General features: G+C 42.0%; 1 protein-coding gene and 2 pseudogenes across 3 annotated transcripts in view; all 3 read right to left on the bottom strand.

Annotated features, from left to right (window-relative positions):
• LOC308515343 (histidine-rich glycoprotein-like) overlaps positions 1-21,760 on the bottom strand; it is a 285,767-nt pseudogene that overhangs the window by 235,390 nt on the left and 28,617 nt on the right. The window lies entirely within an intron of this gene.
• LOC308516174 (kininogen-2-like) overlaps positions 1-21,760 on the bottom strand; it is a 32,021-nt gene that overhangs the window by 604 nt on the left and 9,657 nt on the right. Inside the window, exons 4-9 of the mRNA XM_081087017.1 lie at positions 21,511-21,683; positions 19,439-19,546; positions 11,240-11,324; positions 10,247-10,407; positions 4,751-4,858; positions 4,545-4,634 (exon numbers count right to left, since the gene is read on the bottom strand). Of these exons, the coding sequence (XP_080943143.1) occupies positions 4,545-4,634; positions 4,751-4,858; positions 10,247-10,407; positions 11,240-11,324; positions 19,439-19,546; positions 21,511-21,683 (725 nt within the window). The remainder of the gene's footprint in view (positions 1-4,544; positions 4,635-4,750; positions 4,859-10,246; positions 10,408-11,239; positions 11,325-19,438; positions 19,547-21,510; positions 21,684-21,760) is intronic.
• LOC308516862 (kininogen-2-like) lies at positions 986-4,266 on the bottom strand (annotated as a pseudogene). The gene is made up of 3 exons: positions 4,126-4,266; positions 2,849-3,167; positions 986-1,451 (listed from the first exon to the last, which is right to left on the bottom strand). The product of its transcript is annotated as a kininogen-2-like (transcript).

The following is a 21,760-nucleotide window of genomic DNA, read 5'->3' as shown; positions in this document are numbered from 1 at the left end:
GATAAGGTGTGGCTAGAGAGGCATTGTCTCATAAAATTTCTGAAGATATATTCCATCACATCTTATGATGTTACTTGTCAATTATAAAAAAAGATTTCCTTTTATATCACTACTCCTGCTTTCCATTGTTATCATTAAACTCAGAGCTGCTGAAAAGTAAGGATTGCTCATTCTACCATCAGCAACAAACAAACAAACAGAACACTCCTTTTTCAAAGCCTTGTTGCAAAGAGTAGCTAATGAGTAAATAGAATTGCAACCAATGGTTAGAGAACAAGTTTTTATTCCATTTCAAACACCCAATTCCCACCCCACCCTCCGCCCTCACTCCCCACCCATTGTCCTCATCCATAGGTGCACAATTTTTGTCCAGTCTCTTCCCGCATCTCCCACACCCCTTTCCCTCCCAAGAATAGTCAGTCCATTCCCTTTCTATGTCCCTGTCTTTCTTGTTGTCCCTCTTTGACCTCTGGTAGCTTTTATTATTATTTTTGCCCTACTAAGAAGTTCACATTCAGTCTCTCGACTTTCATTATTTTCACATGTGTTCATGGACCAGGTGCCATGGTTTATTCGGAATGGCAAGAATCTTTGTATGACAGTCTATGACATCCATTCTAAGGTACATATTTGTTATTAGAAAAGCAAATTGCAGTAGGCCACAAGGCACATTTGTTTGTCCATTTTCTGTGCTAGCTAAGAAAACTCGTGAGGTTCCCGGGCTACGCACCAAAAAAACAAACAAATAAACAACAACAACAAAAAGAAAGAAAATAAAACTCATTAGGAAGATTCAGAAAGTCTGTAGAATCCTGCACACAGTTTTGTGTTGTCCATAGAAATTGATGGTGTCCCCATTGGGAGTCTCACCACTTCTCTCTAGGCTGTTTGAAGCTTCATGTTCTTTGGTGCATTATATCAGGGTATTTGGACAATGATGAAAGGGGATGATGAAGTGTTAAAGAAACACCCATGGCTGCATACATTAATAAAAAGCATCAGGGAGATCGAAATCATGAAATTCTTTGTTTCCACAGTTGGATTCATTCCATTAACTGGCTTCCAGGGGCGTCCAGGACACTTGGAGGAAGTTGATTCTGGGAAATCAGATATCAGGTTAAATGAAAGGCTACTGGGATCTATCAGGATTTCAGGGATCCAAGAATCATCATTCTCTGTGGGAGTTGGTGGTATATTAGTCATTATAGCTGCAATGAGATCTAAGTCCCGAAATTCAGGAAAGGCAACTGCTACACCTGACTGGGCTAGGGAGGTGAGGATTTTGGCCCTTCTGTCTTCTCTGGTGTCTGTGCAGATGTAGTCTTATCTTCAAAAGAACTTGTTCTCTAACCATGGAGCTTTCCATTGTGTTTTCCTTTATTTTTATGTTTTTCATGGCCATGACCATGCTCATGTTTATGTCTATGGGTTAGGCCATTCCCCCCCCCCCCCTTTTTTTTTCATGTACCTTGGTTGCGGGCACATCCCCAGTAGGGGGTGTGCAAGAGGCAGCTGATTGATGTTTCTCTCTCAACGATGTTTTTTTTTTATTATTAAATCTTTATTGTTCAGATTATTACATTTGTTCCTCTTTTTTTCCACAATAACTCCCCTCCTCCCAATTTCCACCCCACCCTCTGCCCTCACTCCCCACCCACTGTCCTCATCCATAGGCGCACAATTTTTGTCCAGTCTCTTCCCGCATCTCCCACACCCCTTTCCCCCCCAAGAATAGTCAGTCCATTCCCTTTCTGTGTCCCTGATTCTATTATAATCACCAGTTCATTCTGTTCATCAGATTATTTATTGACTTGATTCTTAGATTCACTTGTTGATAGATGCGTATTTGTTGTTCATAATTTGTATCTTTACCTTTTTCTTCTTCTTCTTCTTTTTAAAGGATACCTTTCAGCATTTCATATAATACTGGTTTGGTGGTGATGAACTCCTTTGGTTTTTCCTTATCTGTGAAGCTCTTTATCTGGCCTTCAATTCTGAATGATAGCTTTGCTGGATAAAGTAATCTTGGTTGTAGGTTCTTGCTATTCACCACTTTGAATATTTCTTGCCACTCCCTTCTGGCTTGCAAAGTTTCTGTTGAGAAATCAGTTGACAGTCATATGGGCATTCCCTTGTAGGTAACTGAGTTTCTTTCTCTTGCTGCTTTTAAGATTCTCTCTTTGTCTTTTGCTGTTAGCATTTTAATTATGATGTGTCTTAGTGTGGTCCTCTTTGGATTCCTTTTGTTTGGGGTTCTCTGCGCTTCCTGGACTTGTAAGTCTATTTCTTTCACCAGGAAGGGGAAGTTTTCTGTCATTATTTCTTCAAATAGGTTTTCAATATCTTGCTCTCTCTCTTCTTCTGGCACCCCTATAATTCGGATGTTGGTACGCTTGAAGCTGTCCCAGAGGCTCCTTACTCTATCTTTGTATTTTCAGATTATTTTTTCATTTTGCTTTTCTGGTTAGGTGTTTTTTGCTTCTTCGTATTTCAAATCTTTGACTTGATTCTTGCGCTCCTCTGGTCTGCTGTTGGGAGTATGTATAATATTCTTTATTTCAGTCAGTGTATGCTTAATTTCTAGTTGGTTCTTTATCACACGTGAGGATCTCACTATATTTATCGGTGGTCTCACCAGTCTTTTCGAGGGCCTTACTAAGTTTATCGGCAGCTTCTAGACAGTTCTTGACAGACCTTAAAAGTGTGGTTTTGAACTCTATATTCTCCATTTCTGTCATTTGTGTTCTGTTTCTTTGTCTCCGCATTTTTTATTCCTTCTTGGTGCAACCCCTTGTGGGCTTTGTGAACAGTCTTGTTGTAGTTAAGTCTTGATTATTGTAGGTAATACTTGGGGGTATTTGACCTCCAGGCCAACTGGCTGTGAGCCATTTTCCATTTTATGTCCATGGCCAAGACCATGTCTTTTTGTGCCCATGGCCTTGGTCATGGTCACGTTTATGGCCATGGCCAAGACCATGTTTTATTTGCTTTTCATGGCCCCAGCCATGATAACGAGTGGGTCCTTGTTCTTTTTCTGAGTCCTGATCTTCATCTTGAACAGGTGCCATGGAAGTGTGGGGTGGACTTACAGTTGTTCCTTCTTTTGTTTCCGCCACTTGTACTGACTGGAAAGGTGAAAGACCTGGAGGTCTTTTCAGCAATGTGGTCTAACCAGGAAATATTAAGATGAATGCATCACTGTGGAAACCACACTCTCAATTAAGAAAGAAGGGATTAAGACCTGTCAACGCCATCTTGGTTTAAAATGGAGCAAATCTTTAGCCAGGTTTTAAATGCTATGCTAATATTGCAGAAAGGATGAGAATGAACATCTTTTCCTCTTTTGATTGATTTTATAATTTGTGGATATTTCTTAAAAATTCTCCTCTAAACTGTAGAGGTTTTTCTTCATCTGGAAAAATTGGGTGGTTGAACTACATAACACCATGGCACGTTATTTATTAATTGATACTAATTCTATTAGCACAATTACAGTTTTTATACCAAAAGACCCAAAATGGCTTTATGTACTAAATATATATGCAGCATGTGCCCACAATTACGTTGTTGGGATGAAACACATTAGGACATATTCACAAGCTTGAAAACCAGCCTTTGTATAATGTCTGTGTGAGACTACATATATACCTATACAGGGCAAATATCTAAATCAGAAAAAAAAGATAAGAGGCTACTCGCATTGAAGATCTGGATGATTCCCACCTACATTTCACTACTGGTGAGAACAGGATGCTGGAGGCAGTGTTCAGTGATGCAAAGAACATGGTCTTTGGAGTCAAATAAGCCAGAGCCTAGCTGTTAGCATCATGTGAACAGGGATGACTCTGATTTCACCTACACTTGCATCCATGCATCACTAGCTTCACTTTTCTCATCTCTAAAATAGGAATAACAGCAGCACCTGCCTCAGAGAGTTGTCAAGAGAAAATATGTGTGAAGTCCTCAGTACAGTGCCTGGGACAGAGCAAGAACTTGATCATATTATTATCCAATCCAGGATCTCAGCATCTTTGTAATTTTTAGTGTCTCATCCTTGACAGTGGGAAAAGTCTTACAAGGTTTTCTTAAGAATTGGAAAAGATGATACAAACTAATGCTTCTCACACTTGAATGTGGGTATGAAACTCTGAGGACCATGCTAAAATGCAGATTTGGATTCAGTCGATGTGGAGTGGGGTCTGAGATCTGTATTTCTCCCAAGTCCCTTGGATGGAGGCCGATGCCAGTGAAGCATCTCAGGCACATCTTAAAGCCCCAGAGCTAGTATTGGCTCTGCAAGGCAGGGGCTGCCCTTCATTAAGAGAGAACCTCCTGAAGGATGGAACACTGACAAAGGGTGAGAAGTGATTAGGGGACTGACTGTTGTTTTCCTTTCTAGACATTAAAAAGAGAGTTCAGCACAGAAATGTGAGAGTTCTCTCCATTCTAAAAATATAGTTCCCCAATTCATTTAAATAGTGGTTCATTTTCAAATAGGACTTTGCAGAGCAAAATTTACCCAAGCTGACTAATTAGAAACATACCTTTCCCGGTGACTGACATTTGACAGTAGTCTCAATTCTATTCTTCCCACCTACCCGATAGTAAACCTCAGCAGTGCATCTTAGAATTTCCTATCCGTGAAAACAAAAGCCAAAAGAGAGAACAGTGTTATTCATGAAATCTTAAACAAGTATAAGATATCAAGTAGATTTCCAGGGAATAAGTAGAGAGTTGCATGACTACTCACCCCATGTTTATTGATTTCACAACTTTCGGTCAACTCTTTATTACTTTCCTTGGAACATGTGGTTTCCCTGGCCGTGAACTCAATAATATATTTGTATCCACTCACCGGCTGGAAAATTAATTAGCACAAAGTAGAACCTTAATTAATCCTATATAATAAAGAGTTAATATGCAAATTGACCACCATGCCCTCACACAAGATGGCCGCCCTCATGTGGTCACAAGATGGCTGGCAGGGGAGGGCAGTTGTGGGTGATCAAGCTAGCAGGGGAGGGCAGTTGGGTGCGACCAGGCTGGCAGAGGAGCAGTTAGGCATGGATCAGGCTGGCAGGGGAGTGGTTAGGGGGTGATCAGGCTGGCAGGCAGAAGCAGTTAGGGGCAATCAGGCAGGCGAGCGGTTGGGAGCCAGCAGTTCTAGATTGTGAGAGGGATGTCTGACTGACAGGGATCGGGTCTAAACCGGCAGTAGGACATTCCCCGAGAGGTCTCAGATTTGAGAGGGTGCAGGCTGGGGTGAGGGACACCCCCTCCAGTGCATGAATTTCATGCACTGGGCCTCTAATATTATATAATAAATGATATGTTTCTACCCTAAGGAATCTTAGGGGAGAATATTAATTTTAATTATACACTGCTCAAATGAGAGGTATACAAATAAAGTACAAATGTTTGAAATTAAATTTTTAGTTTGTATGCATGTGTAAAATATTTGGCTGTTAGGAAACAGGCTACAATATTTATACTTTTCTGAGTTTTATTCTTCAACAACATTCAAGCACTCAAGTTGTAATAGAATCTAAGAAGAATAGGATGAAAAACTTAAACATTTTCTTTAAGTATGCCTTATTGTCCTGCAAAGTCCTGAATCAGAGAAATACTGAGTTAGTGTCACTACAGAAATTGTGGGTTAAATTATGTGATTATGAAAATTCTTTGGATTTTTTAGTTTGCCTTTCTTAAATATTTTATATTAAGAAACCATTTTAATCTCTATCAATAGTTTTTTTTAAAAAATTGATTTTTAGAGGGAGAGGAAGAGGGAGAGAGAAACATTGATCAGCTGCCTCCTGCATGCCCCTTACTGGGGATCAAATTCACAACCTGGGCATGAGACCTTACTGGGAATTGAATCCACAAACTTTTGGTGCTCAGGGCATTGTTCAACCAACTGAGCCACATCGGCCAGTACTATAGCAACAGTTTTAATCTTTATACAGTGCTGTGTCCACAATGAATATTTTGTGGCCCAATTAATTTATTTTTTATATAAAACAGGCACACTTTATTTGTTTAAAAAAATTAAACTCACACTTTTTAAAAATGCACTGACTTCAATAAAATTGCACATATGGCTTTTTAAAAGTCATTTCAAAATGCCATATCTTACATCTCTTACACTTAAAAAATATGCTTGGTAAAAATGACTTTAAATTTTGTGTTCAAAAGTTAGTTGATTTTCTAGTCCAAGTTATTCAATACTTGATTCTAGGATCTAAATGTGTGTGTGTGTGTGTGTGTGTAAAAGAACACATAAATATATCCGTTGACCTGGAGAGATGAATATTATTTTTATAAATGAAGTTACAGCCCTGGTTGGTGTGGCTCAGTTCATCATCACAGGCACCACGGGGTCCTGAGTTTGATTCTCAGTCAGGGCACACGCCCAGGTTGCGGGTTTTATTCCAGGTGGGAAGGGGCGGGGCCTGAAGGAGACAGCGGATTGATGGTTCTCTTTCCTTCTCTCTTCTTCTCTCTCTAAAATCAATAAAAGTGTATTAAGAAATAAAATAATAAAGTCACAGGGTGATAGTAGAATCTCGTTTGAAAAAGCAAACCACAACAGTCTTCCCTATCTCTGTGTTTTTTAAAAGCATGGAAAACGTGTGGTGGGAGGAAGAGAGCAGAACAGAGTCATAGGAAGAGCTAAGCTCCCCTCTATTTTTTCTGGCATTGATCTGCTGGGTAAACATGGTTAGATTTTTAAGAAAAATTTGATACTTAACTTTTAAGACTCCAGGTTAGGTGTAAATGGGGAGGAAGGTTCTTAGAGGGTTTGGGGGTCTATATTTTGGTGATCATAAGTTTTCTTGCTCATTTTAGAATATATCTTAATCTAATTTTCCATAATAATAATGTTGATCAAAGTAATGTTGCCCAAGAAACTGGACAATATGTGACACAAACCACAACTAATGGCTCAACTCTATTTAGGGTCAAGAAGAAGGAAGTAAATAGATATATAACTCTTCCATTTGAGGGCCTCACGATAGCATCTATATTGCCATTATTATCTGGTGTCATTCTTATCAAATGTCTTCCCTGCTCAAACCCATCCTACTCAACCTTTGTTATTAAGATAGAGATAACCACAGAGCAAAATAAATTCCAAATGTATTAACAATTTAAATTAAAGAAATAAGCTCAAAAGCTATAAATATGTACCCATCAGGTCTCAAGAGGAAGCAGGCTATATTTAGGTGAAAAGCAGAGGGAGAAAACATGTCTAAATTTGTTCAGACAGAAAGGACAACTAATTCTCAAACATCACAGCAAGCAAAGTAAAAATATAAAACCTGGGGAAAATATGGTATAAGATTAATATTCTTATACATGTAAAGCCCAACATGAAAAAAATGAACAAAAGACATGAACAAATATTTCAGAAAAGAAGTTAAAATGGCCAGTAAGCCAGAAACAAATGACTATCTTCATTAATAACCAAATATTAAAAAAACACACAATGCAACAGCATTTTAATCTTCCACATGTTGGCAAAGATGAAAAACAGAGGTGATACCTGGTATTGGCCACGTGTGGGGAGCACACAGCCTCAGTCACTGTTGGTAGGAATAGAACTCAAAGCAAGATGATCAAGGTCCTATGGCCAGGTGGTCTGAATGTAAATTGGCATAACTGCAAATAGTTTGGCAATTTGGCAATTTGCATCGGAAGTCTTAGACATACTATACATACGCCTTGACATTTCTAATACTTTGTTAAAAGAAAAATTCCTGAAGGTGCACGCAAAGATCCTTGAAGTATATTCATCTGAGCAAAGACAGGGATGAATATGGACAAGAGTGGGGACAGTGGCTGCAGAGGCAGGGAAAAATAAAAGGCCAATGACAGAAATCACAACATTCACATGTGCAGATGGAGAATTTAAGAAATATTTGGCATCTGAAACCAGCTTGCAATGGACATGTATCCTAATAGGATTAAATATGCAAATCCAAGGCAAGACCAAACCTGTAAAATAAATCTTTGGCAAAAATTGGTCATTTGGCAAATTGATTACATGGTAAGTGGATTTCCAGTAACTCGGCTGCTTCCAGCAGGGCTTCCTTGAATAATCATGTCAGAAATGCCAAATTGTTCTCTTTAAATGTAAAAACCAGTAAAAGATTCATCTTTTGTAAGTAAGTTTGAGATTCTCACCATATTTCAAATTGACTTGGCAAGTGAAGGAATGTCAGTTCCTTTCAATTAACAGCATTACCTGTTATTCCCTGGGCATCCTTAGCATAAACAAATACACTCCGTGCTTGTATGTTGATTCATTAACTTACAGAGAACTGTATGTATATGGAGACTAGATAGTCATGTAAAAAATGAGTGTTTCTCTCCTGACAACAAACCTCTGATATGCAATATATGGTGGAGCAGAGTGTATTCCTGCATCAAGAATAAGGGAGATTCACAAGAAAGCAGAAATATGAAGTGAGAAGAAAAGCTGACAAACTAAATAGCATTGGGGGATGTGGGTGGGTAAGAGAGCAACCAAAGGACTTGTATACATGCCTATAAGCATAACCCATGGACACAGACACTAGGGGGGTGAGCGTACGTGCTGGGGGTGGGAGTGGCCTGAGAGTGGTTAATAGGGGAAAAAGGAGACATATGCACTACTTTAGACAATAAAGAATTTAAATTAAAAAAAAGAATACAATGGTTGGTGTACCATGTGAGTACACCACTAACGTGGGTCATTGTGCCCATGAAATGAGGGTGAAAGGTTGTGGTGTCAGGGGCAGGAATAAGTTGGTGAGTAGGAGAGAGAGCAAAGTGTCAGTTTTGACTTTAATAAGATTTGGTTAGGTTTCCCCTGCAGTAGTGAAACTAATACAGGAAATTAGAAGATGAAAGTAAACAGCCCATTGTGCCATACCTAAACCACCACTGTGAATAGTTGGAGGTATTTGTTTCCTTTCTAATTGTTTTCTGTACTTTTTATAACACACCTGGCAACAGAATGTATAGTCAATTTTATGGCCTCTTTTTTCCCCACTGCATATTTTAACACAAGGCATTTCCCACATCAAGAACTCCTCACAAAGATGCTTTAAAATTGCTTCTTGGTACTCTGTTTTGAGGATATGCCAGACAGTATTTGATCATTTCTATATTATTCATCAGTTTTGACAGTTTACCATGTTGTCTTTTATAGTTAAAGCTGCAATGAGTATCATTGTCTATAAAGACTCTATTTTAAATTTCTAGAAATTCAATTACTGAGCAAAAAGTATGAATTGCTATAATTGAAGTACCCCTCCACCCATCAGATTATGTTGGTTTGCTGAAACAGTTAGGTTCTATTTTGATTACTTTTGTTGGTTCTATTTTGTTCACATTTAGGAAGGCCAGTTTTGAGGTTTATAATAAGAATATGCCCATGAATAGATTACTCAGATGCTGTTAGAGATGGAATAAATTTGGGCTCTTCTCACCCAGCCATTCATTTTACAGATGGGGCACAAGACTGAGTGAGTCTGAATGACAGCCCGGGATTACCCAGGACATGAGGGCTGAGGCTCTGGTAGAAAGAACTGTGTCTTCTGACCCCCAGACTAGGATGCTCCTTATCTATTGACAGGGCATGGAAGAAAAGATGAAGCCCTAGATGTACATTTGTGGGCTGGAAGGACACCTAGGCATGGGGCAAGTGACCTGGAGATGAAAGTGTGAAGAGAGTCTGGGTGATGATAGACTGACATGTGGCTGATCCCAAGGCACTAAGTGACTCTAGAAAGGCATAGAACAAGAGTAGCTTTTTCTTGCCCTACATTTTATTAATTATATAAATTGTCTAGAATTTATATAACACTTTAAAGTTTGAAAAGATAATGTATTGACATATATTATCTCTTTTTTTGTTCCATTTATTTATGCATTCACTGGTAGCTTCTTGTATGTGTCCTGATCGGGGATCAAACCTGCAACCTTGGCATATTGGGACAATGCTCTACCCAACTGAGCTACCCCGCCAATGCTTGACATATATTATCTTATTTGAGTCTCACCCCAGTCCGTTACACACAGAAAATGGAATGTTCTAAATGACTTGTTCAAGACCACATAGCAAGCATGTAGTGAGGTTGAGACTTGACATTCAATTCCTTTTACCAGGTACACTATTTCCAACCCAAGATCAGTGGCAATATTAGTAAGCAGTTTGCACATAGACTATATCACTATCTTTGTAGCTTAATTTACAGACCTGCGATGTTGCGCTGTGCACAATGTCAATCTTGAAATAGAAAGTTGCATTATTCTCTGCATTAAGCTTTGTAATGGAATGAGTCAGAGCCTCTTTCAGACTTGGGTGGTCGACAGGTATCTCTGAGGGGCAGCCAAGGCAACCTATCATGAAATTCGTCCCTGAAAGAAGAAGCAGGTTTTAAGTCAGTGTGTGTACTGAAGGAGCTGTCTAGCCTAGGACCTCTCCTGAGCATTGGCCAGCACTCATTTATAGGGGGCCATGTGCAGCCTAAAGGCCAGTAGTGAGTGGGTAGAGGTTGTCTGTGTGACCTTCACCTTACTGCCTGCCCTCTTTTCCTCTCCTCAGAGTCAAGGGCATTTAGGGAAACCTTCCATCAGAAGGTGTTAGTTAGTACACCTTCAATATCAATCTGCTGCACTGTTCCTAGATTTTTGCGTTTTTGAAAGCAAGTGTAAAAAAGCAACACTTCATTTAAAGGAATGATTCTCTAGTGGGAAAATTTTAAGTCCTCTGATTCTGGTAAGCAGGGAGCTTCAATGATGCTTCTCACTGTGGAATGTATGCAAACATATTCCAAGTATGAGAAAAGCCAACTCTTGGTATAAGAAACACTGGTTTGACCATAAACTTGCACTATCTCACTTTCCCCCCCATTATAACATGCAGGAGAAAAAAGTATTTAATTGAAAGGAATTTATTCTGAGTGATTAAATAGGCGATTCAGCTTCCCCAATTTATAACACCTGATGTAGTGACATCTTATACACAAGGAAGACCAGCTGACTTTGTGTAGAGATCAGCTTTGTCCAAAGAACATAAATCTTTTCTTCTGTCCACTTGCAGAGCAGTCCCAACTGTATCAGCTACAGCACAGCTGTAAGGGTTGTTGATTATATAATATGACCTAAAGCACAATTGCTATAAAAACACCTAGCCAGTTGTCTGTGATGAACATGTACTACTAGAGGACAAACATGTATTATTGCATACCTGATAACATCTGACACTTCTGTGAGAAGGAAGCAATTCTTAGCTGAGGATCCATGTATGCATGATCTGTACATTTACCGGTATCCTAGTTTTTAAAAAGGAAATAAGTTAAAAACGTTCTTAAGAACCTTTAAAGTAAACAACTAGTAATATTAAATATAGGATGTTGACTTCACATAGAAAACAATACAAAACATAATTCCATTGCCAAAGAGAGAATAAGAAACTATTTGGTATTAGCATTAACAACAATAAATGTATTTACACAAACACATGAAATAAGATGACAAGAATACCTAGTATAGAAATAATAATTATATAGCTCTTGAAGCATGGCTCAGTGGTTTAGCATCAACCTATGGACCAGGAGGTCATGGTTTGATTCCCAGTCAGGGCATATGCCCAGGTTGCCTGCTTGATCCCTAGTGTGGGTGTGCAAGAGGCAGCTGATCAATGGTTCTCTCACTCATTGATGTTTCTATCTCTTTTCCCCTTCCTTTCCTCTCTGAACTCGATAAAAATATATTTAACAAATAAAATATTTGAATGGGTAAAATTTCTTTTAGAAGGTCAACGAATTCTAGATCAGCCCATGTGACTCAGTGGTTGAGCATCAGCACAGGAACCAAGAGATCACATTTAGATTCCTGGTCAAGGCACATGCCTGGGTTGCGGGCTGGATGCCCAGAGTGGGATGTGCAAGAGGAAGTTGATTATGTTCCTCTCTCGTTGATATTTCTATCTCTCTATCACTCATCCATCCTCTCTTTCTAAAAATCAATAAAAACATATTTAAAAAGAGAAAGGCAAAGACTTCTGTATTAAGTTAAAAGCAAAATTAATATATTACATTTTCAAGGATAATATCTTGTAATATAAAAGATAAAGGTAGATTAAACATAATGAATGATCAAAACTATATGAAGCGTCCTAACCGGTTTTGCTCAGTGGATAGAGTTTCAGCCTGCAGACTGAAATGTCCCAGGTTTGATTCAGGTCAAGGGCATGTACTTTGGTTGTGGGCACATCCCCATTAGGGGGTGTGCATGAGGCAGCTGATTAATGTTTCTCTCTCACTGATTTTTCTAACTCTCTATCCCTGTCTCTTCCTCTCTGTAAAAAATCAATAAAATATATTAAAAAAACTATATGAAGCAAATATGAACAGAAAAAGGATCTAGAGTATTATTAATATTGGACAAAGGAAACTTTAAGGTAACAAAAAAACTCATGATTGTAGTAAAGAAGATAATTTTATTTTTATAAAGATATTGTCTAGAAGGATGGAGTGAAACTACATGAAAGAGAAATTAGATATATATATGTATAGAAATAGATTAAAATAATGGTGGTGTAGAAATTTTATGTACAACCTTAAATTTTAGATAGATCAAATGGATTTAAAAATGAATAAAATAATAGAAAATAAATAAAATAATAAAAAAGTATTTAGGTGGTATTTTCATATGATCCATATGACTCAAATGATATTTTTATAAGTATGGCACAGATATTTTTAAGTGCTTTTATATTAGGTTACACGAAAGGCTCAATAAATTTCTAAAATGAAACAATACTGGCAGGTCCTTTGACCTCAGCACCAAAAGAAAAGAATTCCTAAAAATACATTTAAACAAATAAACAAGAAACTACTTGGAAATCTAAACACATTTACCTAAATAGTCAGAGTCTTCTTTGGATAAGGAAAAATATAAGAAACACAATAAGAAAACTGAGAATTTTATATAATGTTGACAGAGCAGCATTTGGAATTAAACTCATGGCTTTATACACTTTCATAATTTAAAGAGAGAGGCAAGAAACAAATAAAACAACCTCAAATTGAGGTGTTTACATCAGGAAGTTAGAAAAAGGAAAAGAATAATAAATAGCCTTAAGCAAAACAAAAAAGGAGGAAAAAATAAAGCAAAACTGATGAACTAGAAAACAGAAAGCACTAGCATTAGTAACTGAATCTAATGCTCATTCTTGGGATAAGAAAAAAATCAAATGCAAAAAAAAAAAAAGGCATTATAGCAAAGGAACAAAGAAGCTAAAAATATAACAGAATAATTATGAACAAGTGTATGTTACTTTAAATCCCAAAGAAATGAATACTTTTCTGGAAAACTATAAATAGCCAACGCTGACTTAAACACTAGAACAAATTTGAATGGACCAATAACTGAAGAACAGAGAATGCTATCATTACTCTCAACTTCCATTCCGTTTCTCACCTCCAAACAACATAGATGTTTTATAGATGAATAATTTTTGTAATTGAGAAAAATTTACTTCCCTCCTATGTAAACTCTTTCTGAATATAGGAAATAGTGGCAAGCTACCCCAGCCAAAAAATAGTGGCTAACCACCTAACTAAAAAATAGAAGGCAGTAGGGAAAGCAGAGGAGCAAATATGACATGGACTGACTCCATAAAAGAAGCCATAGAAATGAGTCTATAGGTGTTCAGCAGAGCTGCTGAGGTCAAGACAGTGTGGCCATCACGCATTCACAGGGTCACTAGGAATCAGTGCTGACTCAACTGCATGTAACACATACCCGACCCATTCTAGAAAACTATAATCTGGATACCAAGCCTGAAAAAAATAGAATGCACACACAACCACACCCAGAAAACTGTCAAACCACTTTAACTTAGGAATAAAGATGTAGACTTCTTGAGCTAAAAATAAATCCAAATGCATATTTAAAGAATAATTAACACTAAGCAAAGAGAATTTATGAACCTAGAGGTAACTATTAGGAAAGTTGTCAAAACAACATAACAGATTAAATTAGAAATGCATAATATGATGTTTCAATAAATATTTAAAGCATTTGCTAAATTCTAACACAAAATTCTCTTTTTTCTTAAAAATATTTGTTGGGGTGACATTGGTTAATTATATAGATTTCAAGTGTACAATTCTATAATACACCATCTGTATTGTATACATATTGTATTGAGTGTTTACTACCCAAAGTCAAGTCTCCTGTCATCACTTATCCTCCCTTAATATTCTTCTACTTTCTCCCACCCCTCTTTTCTCAGGTAATCAGTGTCTGTGAGTTTTTTTGGGTTTTGTTTTTTTGCTTAATTCTTTCATCTTTCTCACCTAACCCCACAACTTGTCTCCCCTCTGACAGCTGTCAGTCTGTTCTCTGTATCTATGAGTCTGTTAATGCCAATATCTTATTTAAAAACTAAACAAACTTCTATAAAAGCAGGAATGCAAGGATGCTTCTTTAATATGACAAGAATGCCTAACTGGGACCCATAGCAAATATTATAAATAACAAAATTGTAGATGCTTTCCCAATAAAATCAGGAATGAAACATAAATGTGTTTGGAATATCTCTGGATGTTTGGTCAATTCACTGAGAAACAGAACAAAACATAAGCATTGGAAAAGAAGAGATAGAATAATATCTTATTTTACCAGCTCTGAGCTCCAAAAGCAACAAAGTTTCAATTATAGAAGCTAAACAAACCCCAGATAACTGCTTTCAGCAGGCTGTGGCCTCAGAGCTGGAGCGAGCAGGAGCCTGGCTCTCAGCTCCAGTGATGGCAACAAAGTTTCAATTATAGAAAGTAAATAAATCCCAGAATTAAAAAAGAAAAAAAGGATAGCCTGGGAGCTTCAATCACCAACCAGCCTGAAAACAGCCCTCAGCCCCTCACCCAGACTGGCCAGGCACCCCAGTGAGGACCCCCACCCTAAAGGGTGTGTGGCCAACCTGAAAACAGCCATCAGCCCCTCATCCAGGTTGGCCAGGCACCCCAGTAGGGACCCCCACCCTGAAGGGGGTGTGACCAGCTGCAAACAGCCATCAGCCCCTCACCCAGGCTGGACAAGCACCCCAGCGGGACCCCCAACCTGATCCAGGACACCCTTCAGGGCAAACCAGCCAGCTCCCACCCATGCACCAGGCCTCTATCTTATATAGTAAAAGGGTAATATGCAAACTGACCCTAACAGCAGAAAGACTGGGAATGACTGGTCACTATGACACACACTGACCACAAGGGGGCAGACGCTCAATGCAGGAGCTGCCCTCTGGTGGTCAGTGCACTCTCACATGGGAGAGCTCTGCTCAGCCACAAGCCAAGCTGATGAATGCCAGTACAATGGTGGTGGTGGGAAGCTCTCCTGCCTCCTCAGCAGCGCTAAGGATATCCAACTGCAGCTTAGGTGTGCTCCCCACTGGCAAGTGGACATCCCCCGAGGGCTGCTGGGCTGCCAGAGGGATGTCTGATTGCCATCTTAGGCCCAATCCACCCGGGAGCAGGCCTAAATCAGCAGGTGGTCATCCCCCGAGGGGTCCCAGACTGTGAGAGGGCACAGGCCGGGCTGAGGGACCCCCCCCCGGTAGACAAATTTTTGTGCACCGGGCTTCTAGTATTAATAATACTGCTGATAATAATAATGTATATTAATACTACTACTACTAATAATAATCTTACTATCTGGACTCCTCATTTTCTTCCTACATAATAAAATTGTAGAAGTAGAATAACAGACTAAAGGGCTTGAAGCAATCCCTTGCTTAAAGTAGTTTTCTGCTACAGTGGAAATATCCCTGGGATGGTCATTGTGTTTTAGGCATCTGCAATGCACTAACTACTGCCACCTTGTGATACTCTCTTGTAGCATAATTTTGGTTCTGATAAAGTGGTGGGGGCTCAGGATGTGTTATCCTATCTAATAAAAGAGAAACATGGTAATTAGCATACGACCGCTACCCTTCCCATTGGCTAATCAGGGCGATATGCAAATTAACTTCCATCCAAAATGGCGGCCGGCAGCCAGGCAGCTTAAAGCGAACATGAGGCTTGCTTGCTTCAGTGACGGAGGATTCCAACGTTCCCCGCCTGCCTCGCCAGCCTCTGAGCTGCAAGTCTAAGCAACTATGTTACAAATATAGAAGCTAAACAAAACCCCAGAAACCGGCTTTAGTCGCTGGGCTTCAGCCAGCAGGATCGCAACATTGTTTCAAATACAGAAGGTAAACAAAGGCCAGAAACCTGCTTTCAGCAGCGGAGGCTTAAGAGCTGGAGCCTCAGAGCTAAAGCTGGCCCAGAATTAAAAAGAAAAAAGAAAAAAAGGAGCGGTTGGGAGCTTCAGTCACCCGCCAGCCTGAAAACAGCCCTCAGCCCCTCACCCAGACTGGCCAGGCACCCCAGTGGGGACCCCCACCCTGAAGGGTGTGTGACCAGCTGCAAACAGCCATCATCGCCTCACCCAGGATGGCCAGGCACCCCAGTGGGGACCCCCACTCTGATCCAGGACACCCTTCAGGGCAAACCAGCCAGCCCCAACCTGTGCACCAGGCCTCAATCCTATATAGTCAAAGGGTAACATGCCTCCCAGCACAGGGATCAGCGGAGCCGCAAGGCCTCCGGCACTGGGATCAGCGTGACAGGGGGCGGCGCCCAAACCCCCTGATCGCCCTGCGGCTCTGTGTGTGACAGCGGGAGGGGCCACAACCTCCCTATCCACCCTGCTCTGTTCGTGACAGGGGAAGGCACCCCAACCCCCTGACAGCCCTGCTCTGTGCCTGATAGGGGGGAGCTCCCCAACCCCCTGACTGCCCTGCGGCTCTGTGTGTGACAGGGTGTGGCTCCCCAACCCCCCCACCCCACGGGCCCTGCTCTGTGTGTGACGGGGTAGAGCCATAACCTCCCTATCGGCCCTACCCTGTGTGTGACAGTGGCGGTGCCCCAACCCCATGATCCGCCCTGCTCTGTGTGTGACAGGGGGCGGTGCCCCAACTCCCCTATCAGCCCTACTCTGTGAGTGACAGGGGGCAGCACCCCAACCCCCTGATCCCCCTGCTCTGTGCATGACAGGGGGTAGCGCCGCAACCTGCCCATCGACCCTGCCTTGAGTGTGACAGGGGGCAGTGCCCCAACCCCCCAACCGGCCTACCCTGACCGTGACTGAGGGTGGCAATCCGCCCTGCTCTGTGCATGACAGGGGGCGGTGTCCCAACTCCCCAATCAGCCCTGTTCTGAGCCCGACCAGGGGCTGCACCTAGGGATTGGGCCTTCCCTCTGCCACCCGGGAGCAGGCCTAAGCCAGCAGGTCGTTATCTCCCGAGGGGTCCCAGACTGCGAGAGGGCACAGGCCGGGATGAGGGACCCCTCCCCCACCCAGTGCACAAATTTTTGTGCACTGGGCCTGTAGTCTATACATATAAAGAGGTAATATGCTAATTTGTCCATGAGGGTGTCCCCATAATGACCAATTTGCATATTGATGCATGCTCAGCAGGGGGTGGGCGGCTGGAGCCAAATTCCCTGGGTTCTGAGGAGAGTGCCTGACAGGAGCACCAACTGCAAAGAAGGAAGAGGAAGCGGCCATAGGAAGCTCTTCCAATCCCCCTGCATGGACACCCTACCCCAGCCCCCACACCCCTACGGGGACGGGGAGGCTGACCAGACAGGAGAAGACCCAGCCTCAGGGGTAGTTGCAGCTCCCACCTCCAACTCCTGATCTCTTCCCCTGTCACCCCCGCCAGGGACGCCCACAATAGCATGATGGCGACCACCCATCCGTGCCCCCAGGGCCCATGGCCCGTCACTGCTGGGCCCCCTCCACTGGGGCTGGGTATGCCTCTCTTCCCTACAACTCCAGACCCAGGTGGAGGCAGGCCTGAGCAGCCCCCCAGAGTCCGACCCTTCCCCCCCCACTCCACAACAGCAGCGCCTTCTTTGCAGAGGAAGTACCCTGAACCACCCTCCTACCCCACCTTGCTCCGCCCTAGCCCAGCCCCCACACTGCTCCAGGAGATTGAAGCCCCGCCCTGAGCAGGTACAGCTGCGAAACAGCCACGTACAATTTAAAGAATGGCGCCAAGCGAGAAGGTTTGAGTTACTCCCTGTTCAGCCTCACTGCCCCCCTAGTGCCCGCCTAATGCTCTGCCCCCCGCCCCCCACCAGTGCCTCCAGGGACAACCATCATTACAGGACTGCTGGCCAGAGGCTGCCCCTCCAAGGCCTGTAGAACCATCTGCAAAGCTTCCATAGCTATAGTACCAGGAAACAATCATGCCCTCCTCCCCTAATTAGCACCTGCTAACTTCGAGGGTACCTGTGGGCTTAAAAATAACAATCTCTTTCCGTTTAGACATCACTTACTTGATGAAACATTTCTAGGTTTATTAGCTCAGAACCTCCTCATGACAACCCAGTGAGGTAGGTGGAGAAGAGATTATAATTCCCATGGTATAAGCATATGTATTCAGAAATGAAGCTCAGAGAGGAAGTGTCAAGCCCAGTGGTTCCCAAGGTGCACCACACGTCCCACGGGGAGGGGGGGTGGGGGGAGGCAATCTGATTTTAGATGGGGGCAATTTGAGAATGAGTTAACAGTGAATTTTTTGCATTTCTTATGGTTCTATGGGGCCTCATCTACAGTGCATTCTACATAATAAAAGGCTAATATGTAATTGACCGAATGCTAGAATGACCGGTCACTATGATGCGTGCTTACCACCTGAGGGCAGACACCCATTGCAGGAGCTGCCCCCTGGTGGTGAGAGCACTCCCACAGGGGGAGCGCCACTCAGCCAGAAGCCAGGCTCATGGCTGGCAAACACAGTGGCATTGGTGGGAGCCTCTCCCACCTCCGTGGCAATGCTAAGGATGTCCGACTGACAGCTAAGGCCCACTAAGCCATCAGTCAGACAACTCTCTAGGGCTCCTAGACTGCAAGAGGGCATAGGCCAGGCTGAGGGACCCCCTCCCCCCCCCCCCGTACACAAATTTCATGCACTGAGCCTCTAGTTAAAAATAAAGACAGGGGTGGGGAGGGAAGGGGAGAAAATAAGCAAAAGAAAGTTGGAAGTTTAGGAGTGTCCTGTGCAGAGCTCAGGAGCACTGGGAAGGACCTTAAGCAGGTGGGAAGAAAGGGAGACAGGAAAGTGTGAAGACATGAACAGACAAACTTGACATGGCATCATTTTATCTCAAGCCCTGGCTATACCTGTAAATGCTTATTGCCAGATGTACAGATCTTTTGACCAGGTAGGTAAGGCAGCTTCACTAGTGACTTGGAGAATGTGGCTGTGAATTCATGCATGTCATCTAAAATCTTAGTGACTAAGTCTTCCTATGTAGCTGAGTATTCCCACACCTGTAAATACTGGACACCAAATGCTAATAACTTTATAATTCAATTTTTGCCAACTTACACCATTGTGAAGGGGCTTGCAGTCTTGGGTTAAGAATTTAAAATTCTCCTTGGAACAATTAGTTTGCTGAATTAAGTAAGTAACTTCATAGTTCCATCCAGACACCACCTGAAACAATGTTGAATTGAATAGTTAAAGGGCAGTTTAAACATTGTTCACTGTGTTATGAAGAACTTAGAATACTGCCTGGCATATTGCAAGTACTCAAAAATATAAACTCTTAGTACTAGGCAAAAGTCATGACTGAATAAATATTGAGCACTTTATGACTCACACTGCTCAACACACACACACACACACACACACACACACACACACTCCCACAAATCCTATCTAATAAAGAGGGAATATGCAAATTGACCATCACGCTGTCACAAAGATGGAGGCAGCCATAGCCACAAGATGGCGATGCCGAGTCCCCTCAGTCCCATCAAAGTCCCCCAGTCCTTTCAGCCCACTGAGGCGGGTGGCAGGCATGTGGTGCACCAGACCAGTCCTCAGTGGGTCCAGCCGCTCCTTGCGCTGGCCTCTCAGAGTCTCACAGTCCTTTCAGCCCAGCTGGTGGGGGGTGGGGGGGTGGGGAGGGGTGTGGCAGGTGCATGGTGCGGCCAGACTTGCACTAAGACCCCCAGACACCCAGGGTTGGCCCGAGGTGCAGGCAAGCTTGCCCAGCTACCCAGGGCAGGCCCGAGGGGCAGGCAAGCCTCAAATGGTGGCTGCCAAGCCATCCAGCTGCCCAGGGCCACTCGAGATTCAGGTAACCAGGGCTGGCTGATGGGGGTAACCCCGATATGGATGTCACCTTCCCCTGTTCACCTTGTCGCCTCCTGCCCCTAAGGGCTCCCAGACTGTGACAGGGGGCAGGCCAGGCTGAGGGACCCGCCCATCCAGTGCATGAATTTTCATGCACCTGGCATCTAGGCTGAAAATAAAAGCAATATATAGGTGGAGTTATTGTATTTTCTTTAAAAAAAACCTAGCAATATTTCCTCTTGCAGGCAACAGAAAAATAATGTCCTTTTGAATTTTGTGAAATAAAAATAATACTCTTCTAGATGGTTAAAAACACTTTGGAGCTAGAATGGCCTTTACTGGTAAGTTCTCAGGTTCCCAGACAGTCAGGCAGTAAGTTTTGTGCTGCTTTATCTTGGGCTAGTCCCACCCTGATAGCTGGCTATGAACGTAATTGAGTAGAACATGCATCTTGCATGAAGGGAAGTTGGATGTTCTATTAAAAGTAGGGAATGTTACTGACTAAAGTAAGTCCCTCATAATTAGACAATGAAATAAAAGGAACCCAGTCAACTGTCAGTAAAGACTTAGTGAACTGGGTCAATGAAAAGGCCAGAATTTCCAAGTGTTTACATTCTTTTGATGATATAAAAACTATAATTTAGAGAGTGCTCAGAAAGCTGTGCCAACTGTTTGGGTTCCATTGAATATTTTGGAGCCATGTTTGACTCATGATGGCTAAGTGATAATGTAATTTTCTTAAACCTTAAGGCTAGAACAGCTGTGGGCAAACTATGGCCTGCAGGCCGGATCTGGCATGTTTGAAATGAATAAAACTAAAAAAAAAAAAAAAAAAAAAAAAAAAGACTGTACCCTTTTATGTAATGATGTTTACTTTGAATTTATATTAGTTCACACAAACACTCCATCCATGCTTTTGTTCCGGCCCTCCGGTCCAGTTTAAGAACCCACTGTGGCCCTCGAGTCAAAAAGTTTGTCCACCCCTGGGCTAGAATGATCTTTTCATCTTACCATCTCTAAGAAAAACATGTATTTCTGACCACCCATTCATTAAAACCAAACTCAGAGCCAGGGGTCTGATTAGTCACACTTTTGTCTTTTATATATTGAAGTATACTAATACTAATCACTTTGACTCAAGAGAAAGCGCTTTACCTCCTATGCCAGTCAAATGAGGACGTAAAAGAGCTCCCTCACCACCAGTCATGGAATCATAGGTTTTCTGTTGACCAGTGGTTTATTTTATGTAATGAAACCCTAAACATAAAGATCCAACAAATTTTAACAATACTGTGAGAAAAGGAAACTAAAGCACAAACCTCTCTCTGTGCCCTTTTTACTTTTTTAAGAGCAAAGAGGTGGGAATGATTAGTGTGGTTGTTAAAATGTTCAATGGCATGTCTCAGAACAGGATCGAAGTCCGGGGGGACAGTCCTCAGGGTGTGCAGGCAGCCATAGCAGTCATACTGGGAGGTCACCACAGGGCCCTCGGCTTGACAAAGAAAGAGTAGGCAAAAGGGCAGCGTTAATGAGCAAAACCCGCGTTCAGGTACATTGTCTTAAATAAGT

Source organism: Myotis nattereri (genome assembly GCF_964212035.1).
Source record: "Myotis nattereri genome assembly, chromosome: 3".
In the NCBI taxonomy this organism is placed as follows: domain Eukaryota; kingdom Metazoa; phylum Chordata; class Mammalia; order Chiroptera; family Vespertilionidae; genus Myotis; species Myotis nattereri.
This window is presented reverse-complemented; position numbering and strand designations above follow the sequence as displayed.